Here is a 23,611-nt window from a genome sequence, read left to right as displayed (position 1 = left end):
CAGAATTTCAGCATAATCCAGTAGAATTTGGGCACCAAATTCTAGTCATTCTGGCCAATGTTTCCAAAAGTGACTAGTCATCTTGCATGACTTAATTTTTTAGTGCCCAACTTGACACCTTAGAGGACTTGATTTTCAGAAATTGCTGAGCACCTGACCTCTGAATGTCTGACTACTTTAAAATATCTCAAGTTGGAAACCCAAAAACTGATACACTTAAAATCACTTTTATGAAATTATTTCAACCTATGGTGTTCTCTTCTCAGTTACACCTCTGCCTTAAATAATAGATAGGCACAGAAGAAGCAGTATTGTATTTATTTGGATAAAATATATGACCCAAAGTGTTAACATAACCCAGACACTCTCCAGTATTAAACAGTGTTAAACAAGGGTTGGGTTTTGTATACAGAGACTTCAGCCTGCTTAGTACCATGGCAAACACACCACTGAAAACCCTTATAACCTTTTATTAAAGATAAAGAAAAGAAGGAAAAACAGTTAAAGTGTTGAAATGTGAAGTATTAATTAAGGTTTTCATTTTAACAATATTCCTGGTTCTCTTTCCCTTAGCTTGAGAGTTTTAGAAGGAAAACTCCCCTTGCTTGACAGTCTTTTAGATGGTATCAAAGATGGTAATAACAGCTCTTGATTAGAAGAGAAGGAGATAGTTGAGATGGGCTATAGCTATTGTTATTACTGCTGTTGATAAAGTTTCATCTTGTTTCATCTCAGAGGTGTTTGGTATTCAGCTGAAGCTGGTAGGGGTTGGCAATGTCATCTGGATCCCTCTCTCTGATCTGGTCTGGTTCAGGTGATCTCTCAGGATCAGAATGACGAAGACCCGGGGTCCCAGTGTGGGTGACAGCCATGATGGCAAAGCTCACCCCAGTAGCCTCTGTCTGTTCCTTCTCTTTTCCCTCTAATGTCTGTTCTTTTAGGACCCACAGAGGGAATGGTGGGTGGAACAGCCTATTCCACATTATGTTATTCACCAATTAGGCCTAATTTCTAACACCAATTTTGGTTCATTAATTTCCAGTCCCACATTTTCTTGCATACCACGCATCATCTTAACACAGTCCTTGAATTATAAATCAGCACAGACATCTGTTAAGCTCAGAAAGGGCAGAATATGCAGTGAATGCAATCTTATTTGAGCCTACTGTATTGGGTCCAGTATGCTTGTACTACAACTCCACCATCATTCGCTCTGAGGGAGTTAGAGCAGAGTGGCTACAGGAAATTTCTATTCTTCTTTGAGTGCTTGTTCATTCTTCGAGTGCTTGTTCATGTAGTTTCTAATCAAGTGTGTGCATGCACACGTGCACAGTAGCCGGAAGATTTTTCCCTAGCAGCATCTGTCAGGTCAGCCTTGGTGCTCCCTGGAGTTGCGCCTTCATGGCGCTCAATATATAGCCCTGCCAATTTACCACCCTCTCAGTTTCTTCTTACCATGAGTGACAGTTAGCTGGAATTTCCCTGTGCTGTTGTCTTGACAAGCACATTTAGCAGTTTCTTACGTTGTTCTCTATTAGTTTTCCATTGTTCGTTAATAGTAGTTGGTAGTTCATTAGTGTTACATAAGTTTCCTTTGCGGGGGTGAATTCCCTCCTACATTCTCCTGATGCTGGAACATGCCAGGGTCTCCAGGCTTCAAAGCCATCGAAGCCTGTGGCAAGAGTTTGCCCAGAAGCGATCCTCACACCTCCTGTCTAAATGTTTAGGAGAGGGCCAGCAGAAGGATCATTGTGCCATTTGTAAGACCTTTAGGTGCAGGACTTTAAAAGATAGAGAGCAGTGCCCGAAGGTCTTGTTGATGGAGGCAGCACTCCACCCCCAGTCCGACTCTGAGTCGATGGACTCTGTGCCAAGTATCTCCTCCTCAGTATGGAGTGCTCTGGCACTGTCAGCACCAGTGCCAGGTAAGGATAAGGACTCACGGCTCATCACAGCTCCACTCATGGCTCACATGCCCCACGCAGGCACTGCTCGCAATCACTGGAGCCGCAAAAGAAGAGGCGGCTGGAGAGGGGTTGCTCTCCCCCTTCTAGGCCTAAGGAGCCTGCCACTGTTAGACCCAAGTTGGGCCACACTAGTGCTTCTCCACCGGCGATGGTCGTGCTGACTCCTGCCTGCATAGAAGGGCAGTTGAGTCCGGACCCTCCTCGCTCACCGAGGCCGAGCCGTGAGCTGCACCTCCCTTTGACACCGGAGGCATCTGAAGCAGCCCAGGAACTGCTTCACCTCATGGCAGCATTCTTTCCTCCCAAACGGGACAGGTCACCAGCGCCGGTTGTTCCCCGGGCCCACTATGATGGCCAGCTGATCTCCAACCCCAGCGCGCCATCCCCGGCACCGGAGCAGACCTAGGAGCCATGCCAATCCCCGAGGCCTTGGCGCGAAAGCACGGTGCCTAGAAGTACCGCTCCCCCGTGGTCATCGTTTTCAGACACCTCGGAGTCAGAGTCAGACTCCTATCAGTCCCAGAGGAGTAGGAGCAGATGGTCCACGTCAACTTGGGACCAACACCCCTACCCAGCACAGTGGCCTGCCCAATGGCAGCTCCCAGTGCAATGGCCCTTTTGGACTCCCTGGGCTTTTCATCAAAGCCAAGGTTGCAGCCAAGAGTCTCATTCCAGGGCAACGTCAGTGGCCTCTGCCTTGTTTGTCCCACCCGCCAGCACCAGCAGGGCTGGGGGTAGGCCTATTACCACCCTGCACTACCATCTCGAGGCCTCCAGCACAGCCGGCACTGGGCCTGGCATCAGCAGGGATTCCAGTGGCGACATTGACTCCGGCGCCAACGGCGATTCTGACATTGAGAATGATATCGGCACTGATGACACTTCTGGCACTGGCGGTGCCTGCGTCGGTGTATGCAGTCCCTACACTGAGGGGTGTGACACCATCTGAGTGCTGTGGGACCCATCGGTGCAGCAGGAAAGAAGCAGCAACCACTCATGGGTGTCTCTCTTCGCCAAATGAGGCGTTGGCGGGAATAGTGACAACCCCGGCCTTGGAGGACAACAAGATTCTGCAGAAATTGTTGTGGAGGGTTTCCCAGGACTTGGGCATTCAGGTAGAGGAGGTAGTAGAGGATGCAGATCCAATGGTGGACATCCTCGCCCCCTCCAGACCTGCATGTATTGGCCTGCCCCTCATAATGACCATCTCTGATACCACGAAAACTCTGTAGCAAATCCCAGCCTCATTGCCCCCTATGGCTAAGCACAACGAAAGTCACTACTCTGTGCCGTCCAAGGGTTATCAGCATTTATACAGGCATCCCCCACCTGACTCTCTCATGGTCAATGCTGCCAATCATTGTGAGCGCCAGGGCTTCCAGAGGCCTTCCTCGAAGAATTGGGAGGCTAAAAAGCTTGTCCTTTATGGGAGAAAGGTCTATTCCACTGGAGGCTTGCAGCTCCGCATATCCAATCAGCAGGCCATCGTCAGCAGGTACTCCTACCACACCTGCTCGGTGATGGCCAAATTCACAGAGCTGCTCCCCTTGGATTCCCGTACCGAGTTTTCAGTGTTGGTTGAGGAAGGGAGACTCATCTCAAGAGTGTCCTTTCAGGTAGCACTTGACGGAACGGATGCAGCCACCAGGGTTATGGCCACAGGAGTGGCTAGGAGAAGGGGCTCATGGCTCCAGGTTTCTGACCTCCCCTGTGAGGTACAGCAAACCATTCAGGGCCTGCCTTTTGAGGGTGAGACTCTCAGAAAAAAATGACAAAAGGCTAAACACCCTTAAAGACTCCAGAGCCATCCTCAAGGCCTCTGTATGCCTTTAACGCAGCGGAGACACTTCTGTCCACAGCCTCCTCAATGGTTCGGTCATCAGAACTGCCAAGATGACTCCAGAAGGAGAAATTGGAGTGGCAGGAGAAGGCCACGTCAACCCTCTAGCCAGGGCTCAGAGCAATCCAAGGCATCTTCAGGGGCCAAACTGGCCTTTTAAAGGTGAGGTCGAGGACAGTGCACCAGAGCAAGATCTGGATCCACCTCACCTTACCTTTTCATTCTGATTATCCCCTTTCTACCATGCATGGTCCTGTATTACTTCGGACCCCGCTGGGTGCTCCACACAATAGGGGATACTCCATCCAATTCTGTCCCCCCCACACCCTTCCACCTCGCTTCCTCTTCCCTCTTCAGGGACACCTCTCATGAGCAACTCCTTATACGCGAGGTTCACTCACTACTATCGCTAGGGGCAGTGGAAGAGGTTCCTCAGGAGCAGAAGGGCAAGGGCTTCTATTCCCAGTATTTCCTAATACCGAAAGCCAAAGGCAGCCTCAGGCCTGTCTTGGACCTGCAAGAACTCAAGTTCATTAAGAATCTCAAGTTCCGCATGGGCTTTTTAGCCTCCCTTTGCTGGATCCAACAGACTGATATGACACCCCTCAACTTGAAGGACACGTATTTTCATATTGCAATTACTCAGCCGCACAGAAAGTACCTCAGGTTTGTGGTGTACAGTACCCACTACCAATTCATAGTCCTTCTGTTCAGCTTGTCAACAGCACCTTGAGTTTTCATCAAGTGCATGGCAGTCGTCGTGTTTCAGTACCTCGATGACTGGCTGATCAAGGGCTGCTCCAGGACCCAAGTGGAAGCTCAGGTCAGATTAATTAGAATCACCTTTAACAACCTGGGTCTCCTTCTTAACAAAGCAAAATCGACTCTCTCCCCTGTCCAGAGGATAGAGTTTATAGGGTCAGTACTGTGGACTCGACACAAGCCAGGGCATACCTGTTGGAAGCAATGTTTCAGGGCCTGACAGATATCATTCAAGGCATCAGACAGTTTCCCACCACCACAGCAAGGAACTGCCTGAAGCTTCTTGGTGACATGGCTGCCTGTACCTACATGGTGCAGCATGCCAGACTCAGGCTTCGACCCTTCAGTCATGGCTGCGTCAGTGTATCTCCCAGCCCGGGACAGTTTGTACAGGATCGTGACTCTGCCTCACCCAGAGCTCGACTCCCTCCTGCGTTGGCTCAACCCTCAGGAGGTGTGCTCAGGGGGTCCCCTTCACCAGTCTGCAGCCATCTCTCTCACTAGTGACTTCAGACTTGGGCTGGGAAGCTCATCTGGGAGACTGCAGGACCCAAGGTCTCTGGTTTCACACAGACCTGGCTCTCCACATCAACATCAGAGAGTTGAAAGCGATGCTGTAGGACTTCTGTGTGGAACATTCAGTACACCTGCAAGCAGGCCACTTGGTGTTCATAGAATCATAGAATGTCAGGGTTGGAAGGGACCTCAGGAGGTCATCTAGTCCAACCCCCTGCTCAAAGCAGGACCAATTCCCAACTAAATCATCCCAGCCAAGGCTTTGTCAAGCCTGACCTTAAAAACCTCTAAGGAAGGAGATTCCGCCACCTCCCTAGGTAACCCATTCCAGTGCTTCACCACCCTTCTAGTGAAAAAGTTTTTCTTAATATCCAACCTAAACCTCCCCCACTGCAATTTGATACCATTGCTTCTTGTTCTGTCATCTGGTACCACTGAGAAAGTCTAGATCCATCCTCTTTGGAACCCCCTTTCAGGTAGTTGAAAGCAGCTATCAAATCCCCCCTCATTCTTCTCTTCTGCAAACTAAACAATCCCAGTTCCCTCAGCCTCTCCTCATAAGTCACATGCTCCATCCCCTTAATCATTTTTGTTGCCCTCCGCTGGACTCTTTCCTATTTTTCCACATCCTTCTTATAGTGTGGGGCCCAAAACTGGACACAGTACTCCAGACAAGGCCTCACCAATGTCAAATGGAGGGGAATGATCACATCCCTCGATCTGCTGGCAATACCTCTACTTATACAGCCCAAAATGCCATTAGCCTTCTTGGCAACAAGAGCACACTGTTGACTCATATCCAGTTCTCATCCACTGTAACCCCTAGGTCCTTTTCTGCAGAATGCTGCCTAGCCATTCGGTCCCTAGTCTGTAACAGTGCATGGGATTCTTTTGTCCTAAGTGCAGGATTCTGCACTTGTCCTTGGCCTAGTCCTCTAATTTGTCTAGGTCCCTCTGTATCTTATCCCTACCCTCCAGCGTATCTACCACTTCTGCCAGTTTAGTGTCATCTGCAGACTTGCTGAGAGTGCAGTCCACGCTGTCCTCCAGATCATTAATGAAGATATTGAACAAAACCGGCCCCAGGACCGACCCTTGGGGCACACCACTTGAAACCGGCTGCCAACTAGACATGAAGCCGTTGGTCACTACCCGTTGAGCCCAACGATCTAGCCAGCTTTCTGTCCACTTTCTAGTCCATTCATCCAACCCATACTACTTTAACTTGCCGGCAAGAATACTGTGGGAGACCATATCAAAAGCTTTGCTAAAGTCAAGGAATAACACATCCACTGCTTTTCCCTCATCCACAGAGCCAGTTATCTCCTCATAGAAGGCAATTAGGTTAGTCAGGCATGACTTGCCCTCGGTGAATCCATGCTGACTGTTCCTGATCACTTTCCTCTCCTCTAAGTGCTTCAGAATTGATTCCTTGAGGACCTGCTCTATGATTTTTCCAGGGACTGAGGTGAGGCTGACTGGCCAGTAGTTCCCCGAATCGTCCTTCTTCCCTTTTTTAAAGATGAGCACTACATTAGCCTTTTTCCAGTCATCCGGGACCTCCCCTGATCGCCATGAGTTTTCAAAGATAATGGCCAATGGCTCTGCAATCACATCCGCCAACTCCTTTAGCACCCTCAGATGCAGCACATCCGGCCCCATGGACTTGTGCTCGTCCAGTTTTTCTAAATAGTCTCGAACCCCTTCTTTCTCCACAGAGGGCTGGTTACCTTCTCCCCATACTGTGCTGCCCAGTGCAGCAGTCTAGGAGCTGACCTTGTTTGTGAAGACAGAGGCAAAAAAAGCATTGAGTACCTTAGCTTTTTCCACATCCTCTGTCACTAGGTTGCCACCCTCATTCAGTAAGGGGCACACACTTTCCTTGACTTTCTTCTTGTTGCGAACATACCTGAAGAAACCCTTCTTGTTACTCTTAACATCTCTTGCTAGCTTCAACTCCAAGTTTGATTTGGCCTTCCTGATTTCACTCCTGCATGCCTGAGCAATATTTTTATACTCCTCCGTGGTCATTTGTCCACTCTTCCACTTCTTGTAAGCTGCTTTTTTGCGTTTAAGATCAGCAAGGATTTCACTGTTAAGTCAAGCTGGTCGCCTGCCATATTTACTATTCTTTCTACACATCGGGATAGTTTGTTCCTGCAACCTCAATAAAGATTCTTTAAAATACAGCCAGCTCTCCTGGACTCCTTTCTCCCTCATGTTGTTCTCCCTGGGGATCCTGCCCATCAGTTCCCTGAGGGAGTCAGTCTGCTTTCCTGAAGTCCAGGGTCTGTATTCTGCTGCTCTCCTTTCTTCCTTGTGTCAGGATTCTGAACTCGACCATCTCATGGTCACTGCCTCCCAGGTTCCCATCCACTTTTTCTTCCCCTACTAATTCTTCCCTGTTTGTGAGCTGCAGGTCTAGAAGAGCTCTGCCCTTAGTTGGTTCCCCCAGCACTTGCACCAGGAAATTGTCCCCTACACTTTCCAAAAACTTCCTGGATTGTCTCTGCGCCGCTATATTGCTCTCCCAGCAGATATCAGGGTGATTAAAGTCTCCCATGATAACGAGGGCCTGCGGTCTGGTAACTTCTGCTAGTTGTCAGAAGAAAGCCTCGTCCCCTTCATCCCCCTGGTCTGGTGGTCTATAGCAGACACCCACCATGACATCACTCTTGTTGCTCACACTTCTAAACTTAATCCAGAGACTCTCAGGTTTTTCTACAGTTTCATACCAGAGCTCTGAGCAGTCATACTTCTCTCTTACATACAATGCAACTCCCCCACCTTTTCTGCCCTGCCTGTCCTTCCTGAACAGTTTATATCCATCCATGACAGTACTCCAGTCATGTGAGTTGTCCCACCAAGTCTCTGTTATTCCAATCACATCATAGTTTCTTGTCTGTGCCAGGACTTCCAATTCTCCCTGCTTGTTTCCCAGGCTTCTTGCATGTGTGTATAGGCACTTAAGATAACTCGCTGATTTTCCTGCCTTCTCAGTCTGAGACAAGAGTCCTCCCCTCTTGCACTCTCCTGCTCATGCTTCCTCCCAGTATCCCATTTTCCAACTTACCTCAGGGCTTTGGTCTCCTTCCCCCTGTGAACCTAATTTAAAGCCCTCCTCATTAGGTTAGCCAGCTTGCTTGCAAAGATGCTCTTCCCTCTCTTCGTTAGGTGGAGCCTATCTCTGCCTAGCACTTCTCCTTCTTGAAACACCATCCCATGGTCGAAGAATCCAAAGCTTTCTCTCCGACACCAGCTGCGTAGCCATTCATTGACTTCCACAATTCGACGATCTCTACCCAGGCCTTTTCCCTGCACAGGGAGGATGGACGAGAACACCACTTGCGCCTCAAACTCCTTTATCCTTTTTCCCAGAGCCACGTAGTCTGCAGTGATCCACTCAAGGTCATTTTTGGCAGTATCATTGCTTCCCATATGGAGAAGCAGGAAGGGGTAGCGATCCGAGGACTTGATGAGTCTCGGCAGTGTTTGCTAACCTTATGATCAACCGATTTCTAAAAGGACTCGACAGACTGTACCCTCACATCCTCACACCCTGTCCCCATCTGAGACCTCAGCCTGATCCTCTCTAGGCTCATGGGACCACCCTTTGGACCATTGGCGACATGCTCCCTGCTCTACCTCTCTTACAAGGTGGCGTTCCTGGTAGCTATAACCTCGGCCAGGAGGGTGTCTGAGCTCAAGGCCCTAACATCAGACACTCCCTATACTGTGTTCTATAAGGACAAAGTTCAGATCAGGCCTCACCCTACTTTCCTCCCGAAGGTTGTGTCACAGTTTCACATCAACCAGGACATCTTTCTCCCGGTACTCTAATCTGCACTCTACTGGCAGGAAGCAGAGACTTCACTCACTGGATGTCCGCAGGGCGCTAGCCTTTTACATAGAGAGAACGAAGCCATTCAGAAAATCGGTCCAGTTATTTGTGGTAGTGACAGACAGAATGAAAGATCTGCCTGTGTCATCACAATGCATTTTGTCATGGACCACATCCTGCATTTGTGAGTGCTACAACCTGGCTGGGGTTCGCGCACCCCCAATCATTGTGCACTCTACCAGAGTGGAGGCTTCATCAACAGCATTCCTAGTGCAGATCCCGACTCATGAAATCTGCAGAGCGGCAATGTGGACCTCCATCCACACTTTCACCACACACTATGCAATTACCCAGCAGGACAGAGACAATGCAGCCTTTGGACAAGCAATGTTCCAATCAGTGGAAGACTGACCTCACCTCCTGAACTTAGTCTTCTCGTAACTGTTGTTCTTCAAGATGTGTTGTTCATGTCCAGTCCAATACTCACACTCCTACCCCTCTGTTGGAGTTCCCAGAAAGAAGGACCTGAGGGGGTGGCTGGTTGGCAGGGCTGTATATTGAGCGCCATGAAAGCACGACTCCATGGGGTGCCCAGCCTGACCCAACAGATGCTGCGAGGGAAAAATCTTCCAGCTACTGTGCATATGTGTGCGCACACATCTGATTGGAATGGACACGAACAACACATCTCGAAGAACAACAGTTATGAGAAGGTGAATAACCGTTTTTTCCAGTGCAGGCCTCAGCACATCAGGAGGCAGTTACTTCAAAAGAAAAATGTTGTTGGTCATCTCAAAATGCTGAGGTGATATGCGTAGGATACTTTTACTCCTTCTGCTTCTGTTTAAGTGTCACCTACCACAAACCACCAGAGACTCCGTAAACCAAATAACCTCCACACAGGCTGAATTTTTCTTTGAGATTTCCACCACTGCAGCTCCATCAGTGGCAGCAGCGGTTATGATCCCTAGTGTATATTAGCTGTTGACATTTTAACCACAGTTTCATCTGTCCCTGCTTAGAGGAGGTCTGTGGAACACAGCATAAAATGCCAGTAGTGTTTTCTACACTAGTGCCACTTTGAGCTGCAACAGTGGATAACTAAAAGAAAAATGCTAGCGTATGCAAGTTATATGCACTGTAGATGCAGCCGTGTTGGTCCCAGGATATTAGAGAGATGAGGGTGAGGTGATATCTTTTATTGGACCAACTTCTGTTGGTGAGGGACCCAAGTGATTGAGCCACACAGAGTTCAGAGACCTGAAGAAGAGTTGTGTGTGGCTTGAAAGCTTGTTTCTCTTACCAACAGAAGTTGGTCCAGTAAAAGATATTACCTCACCCTCTTTGTCTCTCAGCGTACACAAGGTCAGATGTGCCTCATTTATTCAGTGTAAATATTACCAAACAAAGCAAAACTGATATATAGATATATATAAATAGAAGCAGATTGAACACAAAAAACTAAAACATGCAGTGGCACTTGAGTCCCAGGTCCTACATACTTCTTTAAGTTTCTTGAGGCGAATGGCAATAAGTTCCCTCTGGCAGACCTCTTTCCCTAGAGACTGCCCACTCTTCATAATCTCTTTACTAGAAATGCATTATTGCTGCCTTTAGCTGCCAGCTTAGTGTGTTCAAGCACCTATCTCAGTTCTCCTAAACAACATAAGGAACTCGTCTGGCTCCTAACTTCCTGTGGAGTTCTCCTTTCCCAATATGCACCTCTCTTTATTAGAGGAAATTGGGATAGGGTGCATCAGTCAGTCTGCCAGTCACCATCAGAAACTACTATACAGCTAGAGTTAGCAAAATTTATTAAATAGGGATTTTCTGCTGCCACGCAAGTAATTTGTTAAGATTAACAGAGTGGCGATAGCCCAGGAAAACCTTGAGCTGACGGAAGGGAAGATTTTTCTTAGGGATTTGAGCCTCTGCCAGAGAGCTGAAAGGAAAAAAGGCTCAGAGAAGTCACAGTCACAGAGTTTAAGGCCAGAAGGACCATCAGATCATCTAGTCCAGTGGTTCTCACAAATAATTTTTTGGTGACCACAGGTGTGACCACTTTACTGGTGGCTGCTCTGATAAATTTTTCCTAAAATACTTAACTTTAGGAAAAACAAATAAATATGTGCATGTACATGTCCAAATCATTGTAATTTATGTATGTAGTAGGAAGGCGGTAGGAAGTAGAGCTCCCCATTCAGCGTTCCCATTCTTGTGCTTGGAGTGTGTCATGGAGCGGGAGCCCCTCACCCTGCTGGGGAGCTGCCAAGACCTGCAGCAGCTTGGAGCTGTTGAGCTGCTGCAGTAACTACAGCAACTGTAAACAGTGAGTGTGGCTCCAGGTAGGGAAAGCACCAACCCATCTCTTTGTTCCTGCCTCCTTCAGTCCTTCAGCAAGAGCCCGTCCTGAGGAAGGTGTGTCAGGAACTCACTAGCCACCTGTGGAGCTTGAGGCTCTCCATGCCCCGGCTAGGCGGGAGAGGGGGAGCTGCCCAGGGGAGCACCCCTGAGACTGAACACAGCAGCCACCTCCACTGACAAGAGCCACCTCTGGCGCCATGCACACTTGCAACACTTGTCTCCAGAGGCTCTGCCCAGAGCCCCAAGGAGGCTGTGCGGTGCAGGGCTCTGATCCCTGCTGGCAGTGCCAACACAAACACCAAGGTGGCACATCTCTCTGCCTTTGGTAACAGCTATTTAGGAGCAACAGCTGGGCACTGCAGGGAGGGACCGCTCTTCCCCCCTCCCCCAAAAATCTAAATTCATGCTTTGGAGGATGTCATGGTCACAAAAAAAATCTGCTGGTGGCCACATTTGAGAAATGTTAATCTAGTCTGACCTCCTTTGTATCACAGACCATCAACACCATCCAGCAGCTGCACACGAAAACTAGACCAAAGTATTACAGCCCCCAGAAGGCTAAACCAATATGTGACAGGCAGAGAATAGGAGAGACCAAGGTGCACTCATGCCTGAAGCTCCTGCTGTGGCTGGGATTTAATTATGGGAAATATACCCAGATAATACTGGCAAGTGATCTTCCCTCCATGGTGCAAGGAGGGCAAAAAAAAAAAAAAAAAACACAAGGTCCCTGCCAATCTGACCTGGGGGAGAATTCCTTCCTGACCCGACGTATGGTGATTAGTTAGACACTCAGCAAATGAGTAACAATCAGCCACCTAAGCATGTGAGAGAGAAAGTGCTTGGTGCCACAGCACTGGCCTCCCTATCCAGCGTGTCAACTCCAGCTGTGGCCACTTCCAGTGCTTCACAGGAAGGAGACTAAAAACAAACAAAAACACACCCCTTCCTGGACCAGAGGACCATCTGAAGCCCTGAACCATGAACTTTAGGAACAGAAGACATAAATTGGAAGGGACTCCTAGCCTCGCCTCCAACCATCACAAGCAGCCCTGTGATACAATTGCTCTTCTAATTTCCAGCCTGAATTTGTTCATGGCCAGTTTATACCCTATTGTTCTTCCATATCAGGCTTCTCTGCATCACTCTAAGGAAGCATACATTTTCATCAGTTTCCTCAGATGAGCAGAAATAATTAAAAAAATAATAGTCTAAAGAGATATCTGTCATATTTTAGCTTCTATATAAACATTTTCTACAGTTAATGTATTTTCAGGCAAAGAAACTTACTAAAGTGTTAATTAAAAGAAAAAAAAAACACCTTCAAGTGGAGTGGGAATTACCTGTTCACCAGCTCTTGATTTAGTGGATTCCTTATGGAGATGGTCCTGATTTAAATTCCTCTAACCAAGTAATGTTTAAATATAAGTACCCTAGGTAAAAAAAGCTTCAGATGGAAAGGGATCATTCCTCATTGAACCTTCCTGTCTGCACTAGCATATGCGATCCTCATTCCTTTTGCAAGATAACACATAGTCTCTAAAGATATATTAGTTAAAAAAACTAATGAGATTCAGAAGGTATTATATGTGGTCTTTTGGCAAGAATCAAGTATTCTGTCAATTTAAATATCTGATATAGTAGTCTTTATTTGGAGACTATGGTCTGTCTTTGCAGAGGATGACTTATGAGCCAGATTAGTTGGGAGAAAGAATTTAAACAGAAAAATGTAAATGATTATTGGAAATTGTTTAAAAGCATTTTATTCGAGAACAAGCTAAAAAACAAACAAACAAACAAACAAAACCACAATCAAGAAGGAAGGCTGCACTGGCTAAAAAAGCCAACCGGGATTAGGGAGAAGTGAAGGCAACTGTAAAAACAAAACAATGTATAACAAATGGAAGAAAGGGAAAGTTGGTAGTATAAATATAAATCAGACGCTAGAAATCGTGTAAAATTGTTATGGGAGGCCACACAACACAAAGAGAAATCTATGACCAGAAGAGTTAAGGACAATAAGGAGGAGTTTTTCAAGTATATTTAGGAACAAAAGGTATCTTAACAATGGTATTGGTTCCTTACTAGATGAAAATCATGGAACTGTCAATAATAATGCAGAAAATGCAGAAGTGCTTGGTGAAAAAAACAGATGACATATTAGTATCATATGATAACACTTTCCATTCATTGGTAAATATGGAAGGTGTGGAACAGCAGCTACTAAAGATAGTCATTTTTAAATCAGCAGGTTCAGATGCCTTGCATTCAAGAGTTTTAAAAGAGCTGACTGAGGAACTCTCTGTACTATTAAGAGAGTACAACTTCCAATAAGTCTTGGAACCCTGGAGAAGTTCCAGAGGACTGAAGGAAAGCTAATGTTGTGCCACTATTGATATCTGTTTTTATGAGATTACAAGTTTGGTTGATAAAGGCATTTGACTTGGTACTACATAATATTTTGATGAATAAACTAGAGCAATACAGAATTAACATGGTACATGTTAAATGGATTCAAAACTGTCTAATCGATTGGTCTCAAAATATAATTGTAAAGGAGAAATCATCATCAAGCAGGTATGTTTCTTGTGGGGTTCTGCAGAGATCAGTTCTTCATCCCAGATATTTAAAATGTTCATCAATTACCTATAAGAAAACATAAAATCATCACTGATAAAGTTAGAAGGGGACCCAAAGTTGGGGGCATGACAAATAATAAAGGGAACAGGTCACTAATATAAAGCTATCTGGATCACTTGGTAACTTGGGCGCAAGCAAACAATATGCATTTTAATGTGACCAAATATGAGGTCATATCTAGGAACAAAAGATTGTGGGCCATACATACAGGATAAAGTACTGTGTCCTGGGAAGCAGTGACTGAAAAATATTTGGAAGTCATGGTAAATAATCAGCTGAACATGAGCTCCCAGTGCATTGCTATGGCCAAAAGGGCTAATGCAATCCTGGGATGCATAAACATGGGAATCTCAAGTAGGAGTAGAGAGGTTATTTTACTTCTCCCTATCACACTGGTGTGACCACTTCTGGAATACTGTGTCTTGTTCTGGTGTCCACAATTCAAGAAGGATGTTGATAAATTGGAGAGGATTCTGTGAACAGCCGCAAGAATAAATAAAGGACTAGAAAACCTGCCTTATAGTGAGAGGAGCTCAATCTAGGTAGTTTAACAAAAAGAAAGTTAAGGAATGATTTGATCAGTGTATAAATACCTACTTGAGGAGCATACATTTGATAATAAAGGGCTCTTCAATCTAGCAAACAAAGGTATAGTAATATCCAATGGCTGGAAGTTGAAGCAAGGCAAATTCAGACTAGAAATTAACCTTCAGAACAACTTACAAAGGGTTATGATGGAGTCTCTGTCACTGACAACTTCTCAATCAAGCTTGGATGTTTTTCTAAAAGATATTCTCTAGTCCAAACAGAAGTCAATTCAGGGAAGTCTTATGGTGTGTGTTACACAGGAAGTCAGACTAAAAAATCACAATAGTCTTTTCTGGCCTTATCTGTATAATAAAATTCCAGGATTGTCACTTTGAAGTACAGAATGTCTGTTGCATCAGTGTGGAATAGTGTAAACAGCTACAAGCATCGTTGAGAGCTCTCTTCTTTTAGAATATCATCAGGTTCAAACCTCTGTGCTGTTTGTATGCTTTCTCACATATTTATTCCTTCACTCATACATTTCTTCTTGCTACGAAGCAGACTCCTGGACGACGCAATCCAAAGACCCAGAATGGACTTTTGAGTCCTCCACAGGATGAGAAGCTGAGCAACAGCCAGACATCACTTTATGAGATGTTGCAGGAGAAAGGAAGATGGGTAGGAGTGAGTTTGGACCAGTCAGCACTCCTTCCACTGAGGTTCAAAAACATCAGAGAGAAGACAGATGCTCATTTTGTGGATGTGATTAAAGAAGACAGGTAAGAAGGAATTAGTTATATAATTTTAAAATAGTGTGGTATAAAGAAAGCAAACTTGCTCCCTGCCTTTAATCTCTATTCCTCTGCTCTTGTATGATGTTGGTCGTCATACTGTAAGTTTTATAATGTTAGTCTGCTTGCTATTCTGTAACTACAGTAGGAACTCACCAATCTGAAAATTCTGCTAAGAGGAATACCAGTGCAGGTTTTTACTTAACTTTGTTAATCTTTCTCTTTGAACAGTTATTTTACATTTGAGTCTTTTGAACTAAAAAATCCTCAGAAATGACAGTCTTCATAATACATTATAGTACATATGTTATTTGCATTTGCTGTTTTTACTATAAACATGGAGCTACAAAAATGTTATATCTGCATATAATAGTTATACCTGGTGACATTGAAGTGTTTAGGAAAATATATACACTTTCTGTCTTGGATGCTGAACGAATAGAAGGAGACTGTCATGAAAGTATTGGTGTGATATTGTCCTAAATATACTTTCTGTAAAATTAGGCTTTCTCACTTCACTTTAGGATTTTAAATTGTCACCCCTTCTGTGGACAAGAGGAAAATATAGGCTCCAAGATCCCGCAATCTGTGACTTTACACAAACACACACAATTTCCCTCTTATTATGGCCAGACTTTAACTTGAGTCTGTCAAAAGAATAGCTTGTGAATGTTAGGAATAACAACATTAGATAATAAGCTGTTTCTATTGTGATAGCAAGCAAATCCCCAATTAGATTAAGGGCTTCATTGTGCTTGGCTCTATATGAACACGTAGATAATGTTTTGGGGACAGGAACAATGTCTTCCTAATTAGAAACATGTCAAAACCAGGGAAGACAGAATAGAGAGAGTGTGAATGGGGAGCCCAGATTGCAAATAAAAGATTGTGGGATAGCTAGTGATACAGAGCATACATTTTTTTTGTTTTTTATTAAATGTTGCATACTATCTGTTTGTTTGTTTTCATCACACCTGCCTGTTTAACTTCTTCTCATTTCCTGTTTTATCAAACCCTTGTCCTTTCCATTTTTACATACATACATATCCATATAATTATATACAAACTATATCCAACCACTTAGCCATTGTTAAGGGTCTGTTTGTTTAATTATTTCTAAATATACATCTCTTTCTGTCCCCCTTTTCCCAATTAAAGTTTCTCCCAAGACTACCATCAATAAAAGTTCTTCGAGTGCTTGTTCATGTCCATTCCCCATTAGGTGTGCACGCACTACGTGCACGAGCGTCGGAAACTTTTCCCTTAGAGGCACCCATCGGACCGGCGGGGCCCCCACTTGAGCAGCGCCGCTGCGCTGTACATATATACCGCCGCTGCCCCAACCCCCTCCAGTTCCTTCTTACCATCTGTGGCGACATTGGAACAACCTCTTGCTCTCCTATGAGAAGCAATCCCTTAGCTTTAGAGTAATTAGCTGCTATCAGTTCATTAGCATTCTATTGTTGTTGACACTTACTAGATTAGGTGCTTGGCAGCTTCCAGCACCCGCCCCAGGCCGCAAGCCCAGGGGTTTAAGGCTTGCGCCACGTGCCGCAAGCCCATGCCAGTTAGTGACCCCCACGACTCCTGGCTATGTTGCCTGAGGGAAGCACACCAAACAGGTGTAAGATTTGCAAGGCGTTTAAGCCTAGAACAACGAAAGAGAGAGACTTTTGTTTGAAGCAGTTGATGGAGGCAGCGCTGCAGCCATCGGGCCCAGAGCGCCCAACGCCAGCTCCAGCTTCCTCAGTGTGGAGTGCTCCGGAGTCGTCAAGAGACCTGGTGCCGGATAAGCACCGCAAGCCATTGGCCTTGGAGAAAGGTTGGCCGCAGCACCGCTCATCCTCTCTGGTGAGGCCCAAGGCCAAACCAAAAGAAGGGCACGGAGGTTCCCCATAAACAGGGGTTCTCAAACGGGGGGTTGGGACCCCTCAGGGGGTCATGAAGTATTACATGGGGAGACACGAGCTGTCAACCTCCACCCCAAACCTTACTTGCCTCCAGCATTTATAATGGTGTTAAATACATTAAAAAGTGTGTTTAATTTATTGGGGGGTGCACTCAGAGGCTTGCTGTGTGAAAGGGGTCACCAGTACAAAAGTTTGAGACCTACTGCCCACAAAGGATATTAGCACCATCTAAGGGCCCAGGTACTGAAAGAGCGGGATAGACATTGTGCCAGCACCGATGGCACCGGTGCCACACATCCCACTGAGTCCAGTCCTAAGTGAACTCAGTGAGAACGACGGGCTCGAGGGAGTAATAGATCAGTCCTCCACGCCTGACACCTTTGAGGCGGCGAAGAACCTCATTGGGTTGTCGGCAGTGAGCCCCCTCCCGAACAGGGAGAAGCCTCTGGCATCCACGCCCGCGGTGCTGTCGAGGGGAAAGCCGGCAATGGTGTGCCGTTCGAGGACACCCTCCAAGCATCGCTCCGGGGGTTGGTCCCGGTCGAGCATCAAGTCTGTGGACTCTGTTACTTCTGACACAGAAGGAAGCCTCAGTACCGGAGACGAGTCAGCGCATGGGGTTAGTGCAAGGGACCCAACGCTCTCTGGCACCCTCCAGAGACCAGCACCAGGAGAAGGTGAGCTGACCATCACACAAGCAGTGGTACCAGTCCCATTCCCAATCAACAAGAAGCCACTTGTCGGCCTCCCACCAGCACACGTCGATGGCACCGCTGTGGCCTTTGCTCTCGGCATCGCCAGAGTCCAGCACCGACTCGGGCCGATACAGTTACCTGCACCGGACACTAGAGAATACGAGGCTGAGTGGCAACCCCAGTGAGGAACACCGGGACACTGGCCCTTCTGGGCCCCTTGGGCCTACCACCAGCAGCAAGGGGCTCCCTCCAGAGCCAGCTACTTGATGCACCAGTCCCAGTCCCCACACCAACGCTCCTCCGTGTACGAAGCTACGGCGTCCAGACCATCTGCACCATCGCCAAGTGAGAGACCGGAGAAACCGGCACCGAGTCCGGTGCCGCCCCAGGCTAAGCTGTCCATGCCCGAGCTGGAAGCCCTTCCTTCAGGAGAGGGGGACCCAAGGGGTCCAGCAGGAGGAAGCGGAACAGCTGCTGACCTCCTCGTCATTCCCGGATGAAGCGGTGACAGGCACAGCAGTATCAGGACCTCCGCCAATAGACCACAGAGCCCACCAAGAGCTGCTGCGTAAGGTTGCTCATAACTTGGAGATACAGGCTGAGGAGATGGTTGAGCAGGAGGACGCTATGGTGGACATCCTGAGCCAGAGGGTCCATCAAGAATAGCGCTTCCGTTCATTAAGACCATACAGTCGAACTATAAGACTATATGGCGGACCCTGGCCTCCAGTGCGCCAACAGCCAAAGGTGTGGAACGCAAGTACTTCGCCCCATCAAAGGGGTACGACTTCTTGTTTTGCCACCCAAGCCCATGTTCCCTGGTAATCTCGGCAGTAAACAAGAAAGAACACCATGGACAGCAGGCCCTGGTCCCTAAGGCCAAGGAAGCAAAGTGCCTGGACCTGTTTGGCAGGAAGGTGTATTCCTCAGGGGGCCTCCAGTTGAGGATTGCTAACCAACAGGCCATCCTTAACAGACATAACTTCAACTCCTGGGTGGCAGTGGGGAAGTTTAAGGACAACTTCCCGCAGGGTTCCCAACAGGAGTTTATGGTGCTGGTGGACGAAGGCAAGGCCGTAGCAAAGACTTCTCTCCAGGGATCCTTGGATTTGACAGATGCAGCGGCCAGAACAATCATGTCTGGCGTGGTCATGCAACACTCGGCGTGGCTACAGGAGTCAGGTCTGCCGCCTGAGGTCCAGAACTCGCTCCAGGACCTCCTCTTCAGAAGGTCCAGGCTCTTTTCGGACCAGATGGACGCAAAGCTGCATAGCCTCAAGGACTCGAGGGCCACACTCAAGTAGCTGGGTATGCATACCCCGGCGACCCAAAGCATCACTCAGCATCACTACCAACCTTGTCCTAGGCAGAAGCCCTACCGCAGGCAAAATGAGGATAAGAGGAGGCGGCGTAATAATAATAATAGCTCCAATAGGCTGGGCCAGAGCCAAGGCCAGCATAAGTCTCAGCCCGGCCCTAAACCAGGCTTTTGAAGGTGTGCTCAAGGATTGCGTACCAGATCAGTGACTGGATCCATCCCCTTGTTTCCTGAATCGCCTGTCTCGCTTCTCCTGTGCGTGGTCCAGCATTACATCGGACCGTTGGGTGTTACACACGGTGCGAGGCAGTTACATGCTGCAGTTCTCCTCCCTGCCTAGCCCCCACTACCTTCCCCCTCCCTCTTCAGGGACCCTTCTAACGAACACCTGGAAGAGGAGGTTGGCACGCGCCTAGAGGTGGGGGCGGTAGAGTTGGTACCAAAGGACCTAAGAGGGAAAGTGTTCTATTCCTGCTGCTTCCTCATTCCCAAGGCCAAAGGAGGCCTTCGACCCAATCTGGACCTAGGCGGGCTCAACAAGTTCCTGGTCAAGGCCCAGTTCCACGTGGTTTCTCTGGGCACCATCATCCCTTCCCTGGATCCAGGGCACTGATATGCTGCCCTCGACATGAAAGACGCGTACTTTCATATTGCCATCCACCCGGTGCATCGCTGATTCCTGCACTTCACTGTAAACCAAGAACATTACCAATTCACAGCTCTCCCATTTGTCCTAGCTGCAGCCCCGCTGGTGTTCACAAAATGCATGGTAGTAGTGGCGGCCTTCTTATGGAGGCAGAGGGTCCGAGTTTACCCATACCTCGACGACCGGCTCCTGGCAGGCCTTTCCAAAGAGGAGGTTCAGTCTCGTGTGCAAGTGGCCCTGAGACTATTCCTCATGCTGGGGCTCCTGGTCAGCGTCCCCAAGTCCACCCTCATTCCAACGCAGAGAGTGGAATTCATAGTGGCGGTCCTAGATGCGGTATAGGCAAAGGCGAGCCTCCCAGTATCATGATTCCTGGCCATCCAGCAAGCAGTGAACTCCCTGTGCCAGTTTCCCACTAAAACAACCAGATGGTGCCTGAGGCTGCTGGGCCACATGGCAGCATGCACGCATGTGGTCAGGCATGCCAGACTGAAACTCAGAACGCTGCAGGCTTGGCTCACCTGTGTTTACCGCCCAGGCAGAGACCCCCTGGACTTGGTAGTTGCTGCCCCAGGGGACATATTAGACTCCCTGCGGTGGTGGATGTCCCAGACCGTGGTTTGCGAAGGCATCCCCTTTGCTGCACAACAGCTGGACATGAAGCTTGTGACGGACATGTCAGTCCTCAGATGGGGTGCTCACCTAGGGGACCTGAAGACTTGGGGCTTGTGGTCGGGAGCGAAGCGGTCACTCCATATCAATGTGAAGGAGCTCAGGGCAGTTCGTTTAATCTGCCAGACCTTTCTCGCCACTGAGTGGTCACAGCGTGACAGTTCTGATGAACAACACGACTGCCATGTTTTACATAAACAAGCGGGGCAGAGACCGTTCCTTGCCACTCTGCCATGAGGCTCTCCTCCTCTGGGACTTTTTCATAGCCCGTGCCATTCATCTCGAGGTGTCACATCTTCCTGGGGTGCAGAACAAACTGGTGGACCACCTCAGCAGGTCGTACCGCATGCACGAGTGGAGGCTCAGAGCGGATGTCGTGTATTCGCTCTTCCACAAGTGGGGATTTCCCAGGGTAGACCTGTCTGCCACCAGGGGCAATGCCCAGTGCCCGCAGTTCTGCTTGTTCCAGGGCCGCGGCCCGGGCTCAGTAGCAGATGCGTTCGCGATCCCGTGGGGAGGGGAATTGAAATACGCCTTCCCCCCACTTCCTCTGGTGCACAAGGTCCTGCTCAAGGTGCGCAGGGATGGGGCAGCGGTCATCCTCATAGCCCCGGCCTGGCCCCGCCAACATTGGTTCAACACGCTCCTGGAGCTGTCAGTGGAAGCCCCAGTAACCCTGCCCCTACACCAGGACCTCATCATGCAGGACGGAGGGCAGCTCCTCCACCCCAACGTGCAATCACTGCATCTAATGGTGTGGAAGCTCTGTGGCTGAATGCTTTGGAGAGTCAGTGCTCCCTCCCTGTGCAGCAGGTTCTATTTGGTAGTAGGAAGCCCTCTACCAGGGCGACTTACCTGGCCAAGTGGAAGAGGTTCTCATGCTGGTGTGGGCCGCAACAGGTTCAGCCACGCCAGGCTCCGATGCCTACCATTCTAGAGTACCTACTGCACCTCAAGCAGCAATGGCTGGCCCCGTCCTCAATCAGGGTGCATCTGGCGGCCATCTCCACCTTCCACCCGGGGTTTTCAGGGGGCTCGGTGTTTTCCCGCCCAATCATTGGGCAGTTCCTTAAGGGACTGGAGAGGGTGTTCCCTTACTCATGCCCTCCAGTCTCTCCATGGAATCTCAACCTAGTCCTTTCTAAACTCATGGGGCCCCCATTCGAGCCCCTTGCTACCTGCTCCCTCCTCCACCTTTCCTGGAAGTTGGCATTCCTGGTGGCCATCACCTCACCTCGGAGCCACCATATATGATATTTCATAAAGACAAGGTGCAGTTCCGCCCACACCACAAGTTCCTCCCAAAGGTGGTCTCACAGTTCCATCTAGGCCAGGACATTTGTCTGCTGGTGTTTTTTCCCAAACCCCATGCGGACTCAAGTAACCACAGCCTGCACACTCTGGATGTCCATTGAGCATTGGCGTTCTATGTGGAGTGCACCAAGCCTTTTTGTAAATCCACGCAGCTGTTGGTGGCCATGGCAGAAAGGATGAGAGGCCTCCCGGTGTCAGCGTAGCAAATCTCCTCCTGGATTACAGACTGCATTTGGGCGTGTTATGACCTTGCAGGTGTTCCCGCCCTGACGGTCTCGGCCCACTTGACCAGGGTGCAAGCAGCTTCAGCGACTTTCCTGGCACAGGTCCCGATCCAGGAGATCTGCAGCCTCCTGGTCGTCAGTGCATACCTTTACGACCCACTACACGGTCAACCAGCAGGCCCGAGAGGACGCAGCAGTTGGCGGGGTGGTCCTCTGATCAATTGTTCCATGACTCCTACCCTCCTCTAAAGGTAGGCTTGTGATTCAGCTAATGTAGAATGGACGTGAACAAGCACTCGAAGAAGGAAAAACGGTTATCTACCTTTTCGTAACTGTTTTTCTTCGAGATGTCTTGTTCACGTCCGTTCTACCACATGTCGTCCTACCCCTCTGTCAGAGTCGCCGGCAAGAAGGAACTGGAGGGGGTCAGGCCAGTGGGGGTATATATGCATGGCACAGTGGTGCCGCTCAGGCGGGGGCCCTGCTGACCTGACGGGTACCGCTAAAGGAAAAGTTTCCGATGCTCGTGCACGCGGCGCACACACACCTAATGTGGAATGGACATGAACAACATATCTCGGAGAACAACAGTTACGAAAAGGTAGGTAATCATTTTTTCTACCTAACTCTGTTTCTCTTTTTTGTGGTTCTCTCTCAAGCAGTTGGGTGATCAATATTTACCTTTTTTCAGCTATTCACAGATGAGGGATTAGTGTGTGAGACCAATTGCTTACGGAAGACAGTTCAGCAGGATGTGAGGTGTGTTTTTAACAAACAACGCAACACAACAGTAGAACTTGAAGTTGCAGAATTATACTGTCTGTCTGTAGCTGAAGATACTCAGCACAGGCTCAGATATTCCTTGAGCTTTCTTCCTCCTTTTACAAAATGGATAGTTCTTTCTCTCTGAGTAAGAGCAAGAGGGAAATGCTGATTTGACATCACATTCAGAGATTAGGATTTTTCCCGTAATTAAATATTACCATCACAAAGGAGAAATCCCTTTTCAGTTCACATAATGGTAACTAAAAATAATTTCACTGATTAGATAGCCCTATACAAACTGACTCACCCAGTTGAAAAGTTCATGCATTTTAATATATCTTTACGTAAAATTGTATGTACTGATAAGAATTTATCGAGAAACCACCGCAGACCCCCCAGTGTGTGAAAGGGATATCGTTAGTCTCCATAAAACTGTTACATGAGCAGGAATCTCCTCTGTGTCTGAATAGGGAATCATGAATGTGAGTTCTCATATAACAAAAGAATCGAGATGTATTTTGGTTTGTAAGCTTACAGACACTCTGCATTTGAGATAATAGCATCAGAACTGTGCTTTGATTAAATGTTAATGTGAACTCAGCAGCAATGAACTGCTGAAAGATTATTGGATTATCTGGGATAAGGTTATAAGAACCCTGTCCTTGTGGTATAATTGCGGTCTTCACTCTGTCACAGCAATGCCAATTCTAACTCTTGTTAGTGCATTTGAGACCTTTGTGCTATGAACAGTTTCAGTATGCAAGTTGACTGTTGCAGGGCCATCTTCTGTATATTTTGTTCATGTAACAGCTGTATGG

At 47.9% G+C, this 23,611-nt stretch overlaps 1 protein-coding gene across 6 annotated transcripts in view; it reads left to right on the top strand.

Annotated features, from left to right (window-relative positions):
* Positions 1 to 23,611, top strand: part of ADCY9 (adenylate cyclase 9) — a 191,149-nt gene that overhangs the window by 96,441 nt on the left and 71,097 nt on the right. For 4 of the 6 annotated variants that reach the window (XM_050968073.1, XM_050968071.1, XM_050968068.1 and 1 more), the window contains one exon: positions 15,017 to 15,237. In XM_050968073.1, the coding sequence (XP_050824030.1) occupies positions 15,017 to 15,237 (221 nt within the window). The remainder of the gene's footprint in view (positions 1 to 15,016; positions 15,238 to 23,611) is intronic. The other 2 variants (XM_050968072.1, XM_050968069.1) reach the window with 1 other exon arrangement.

This window comes from Gopherus flavomarginatus, chromosome 9 (assembly GCF_025201925.1).
Source record: "Gopherus flavomarginatus isolate rGopFla2 chromosome 9, rGopFla2.mat.asm, whole genome shotgun sequence".
In the NCBI taxonomy this organism is placed as follows: domain Eukaryota; kingdom Metazoa; phylum Chordata; order Testudines; family Testudinidae; genus Gopherus; species Gopherus flavomarginatus.
This window is presented reverse-complemented; position numbering and strand designations above follow the sequence as displayed.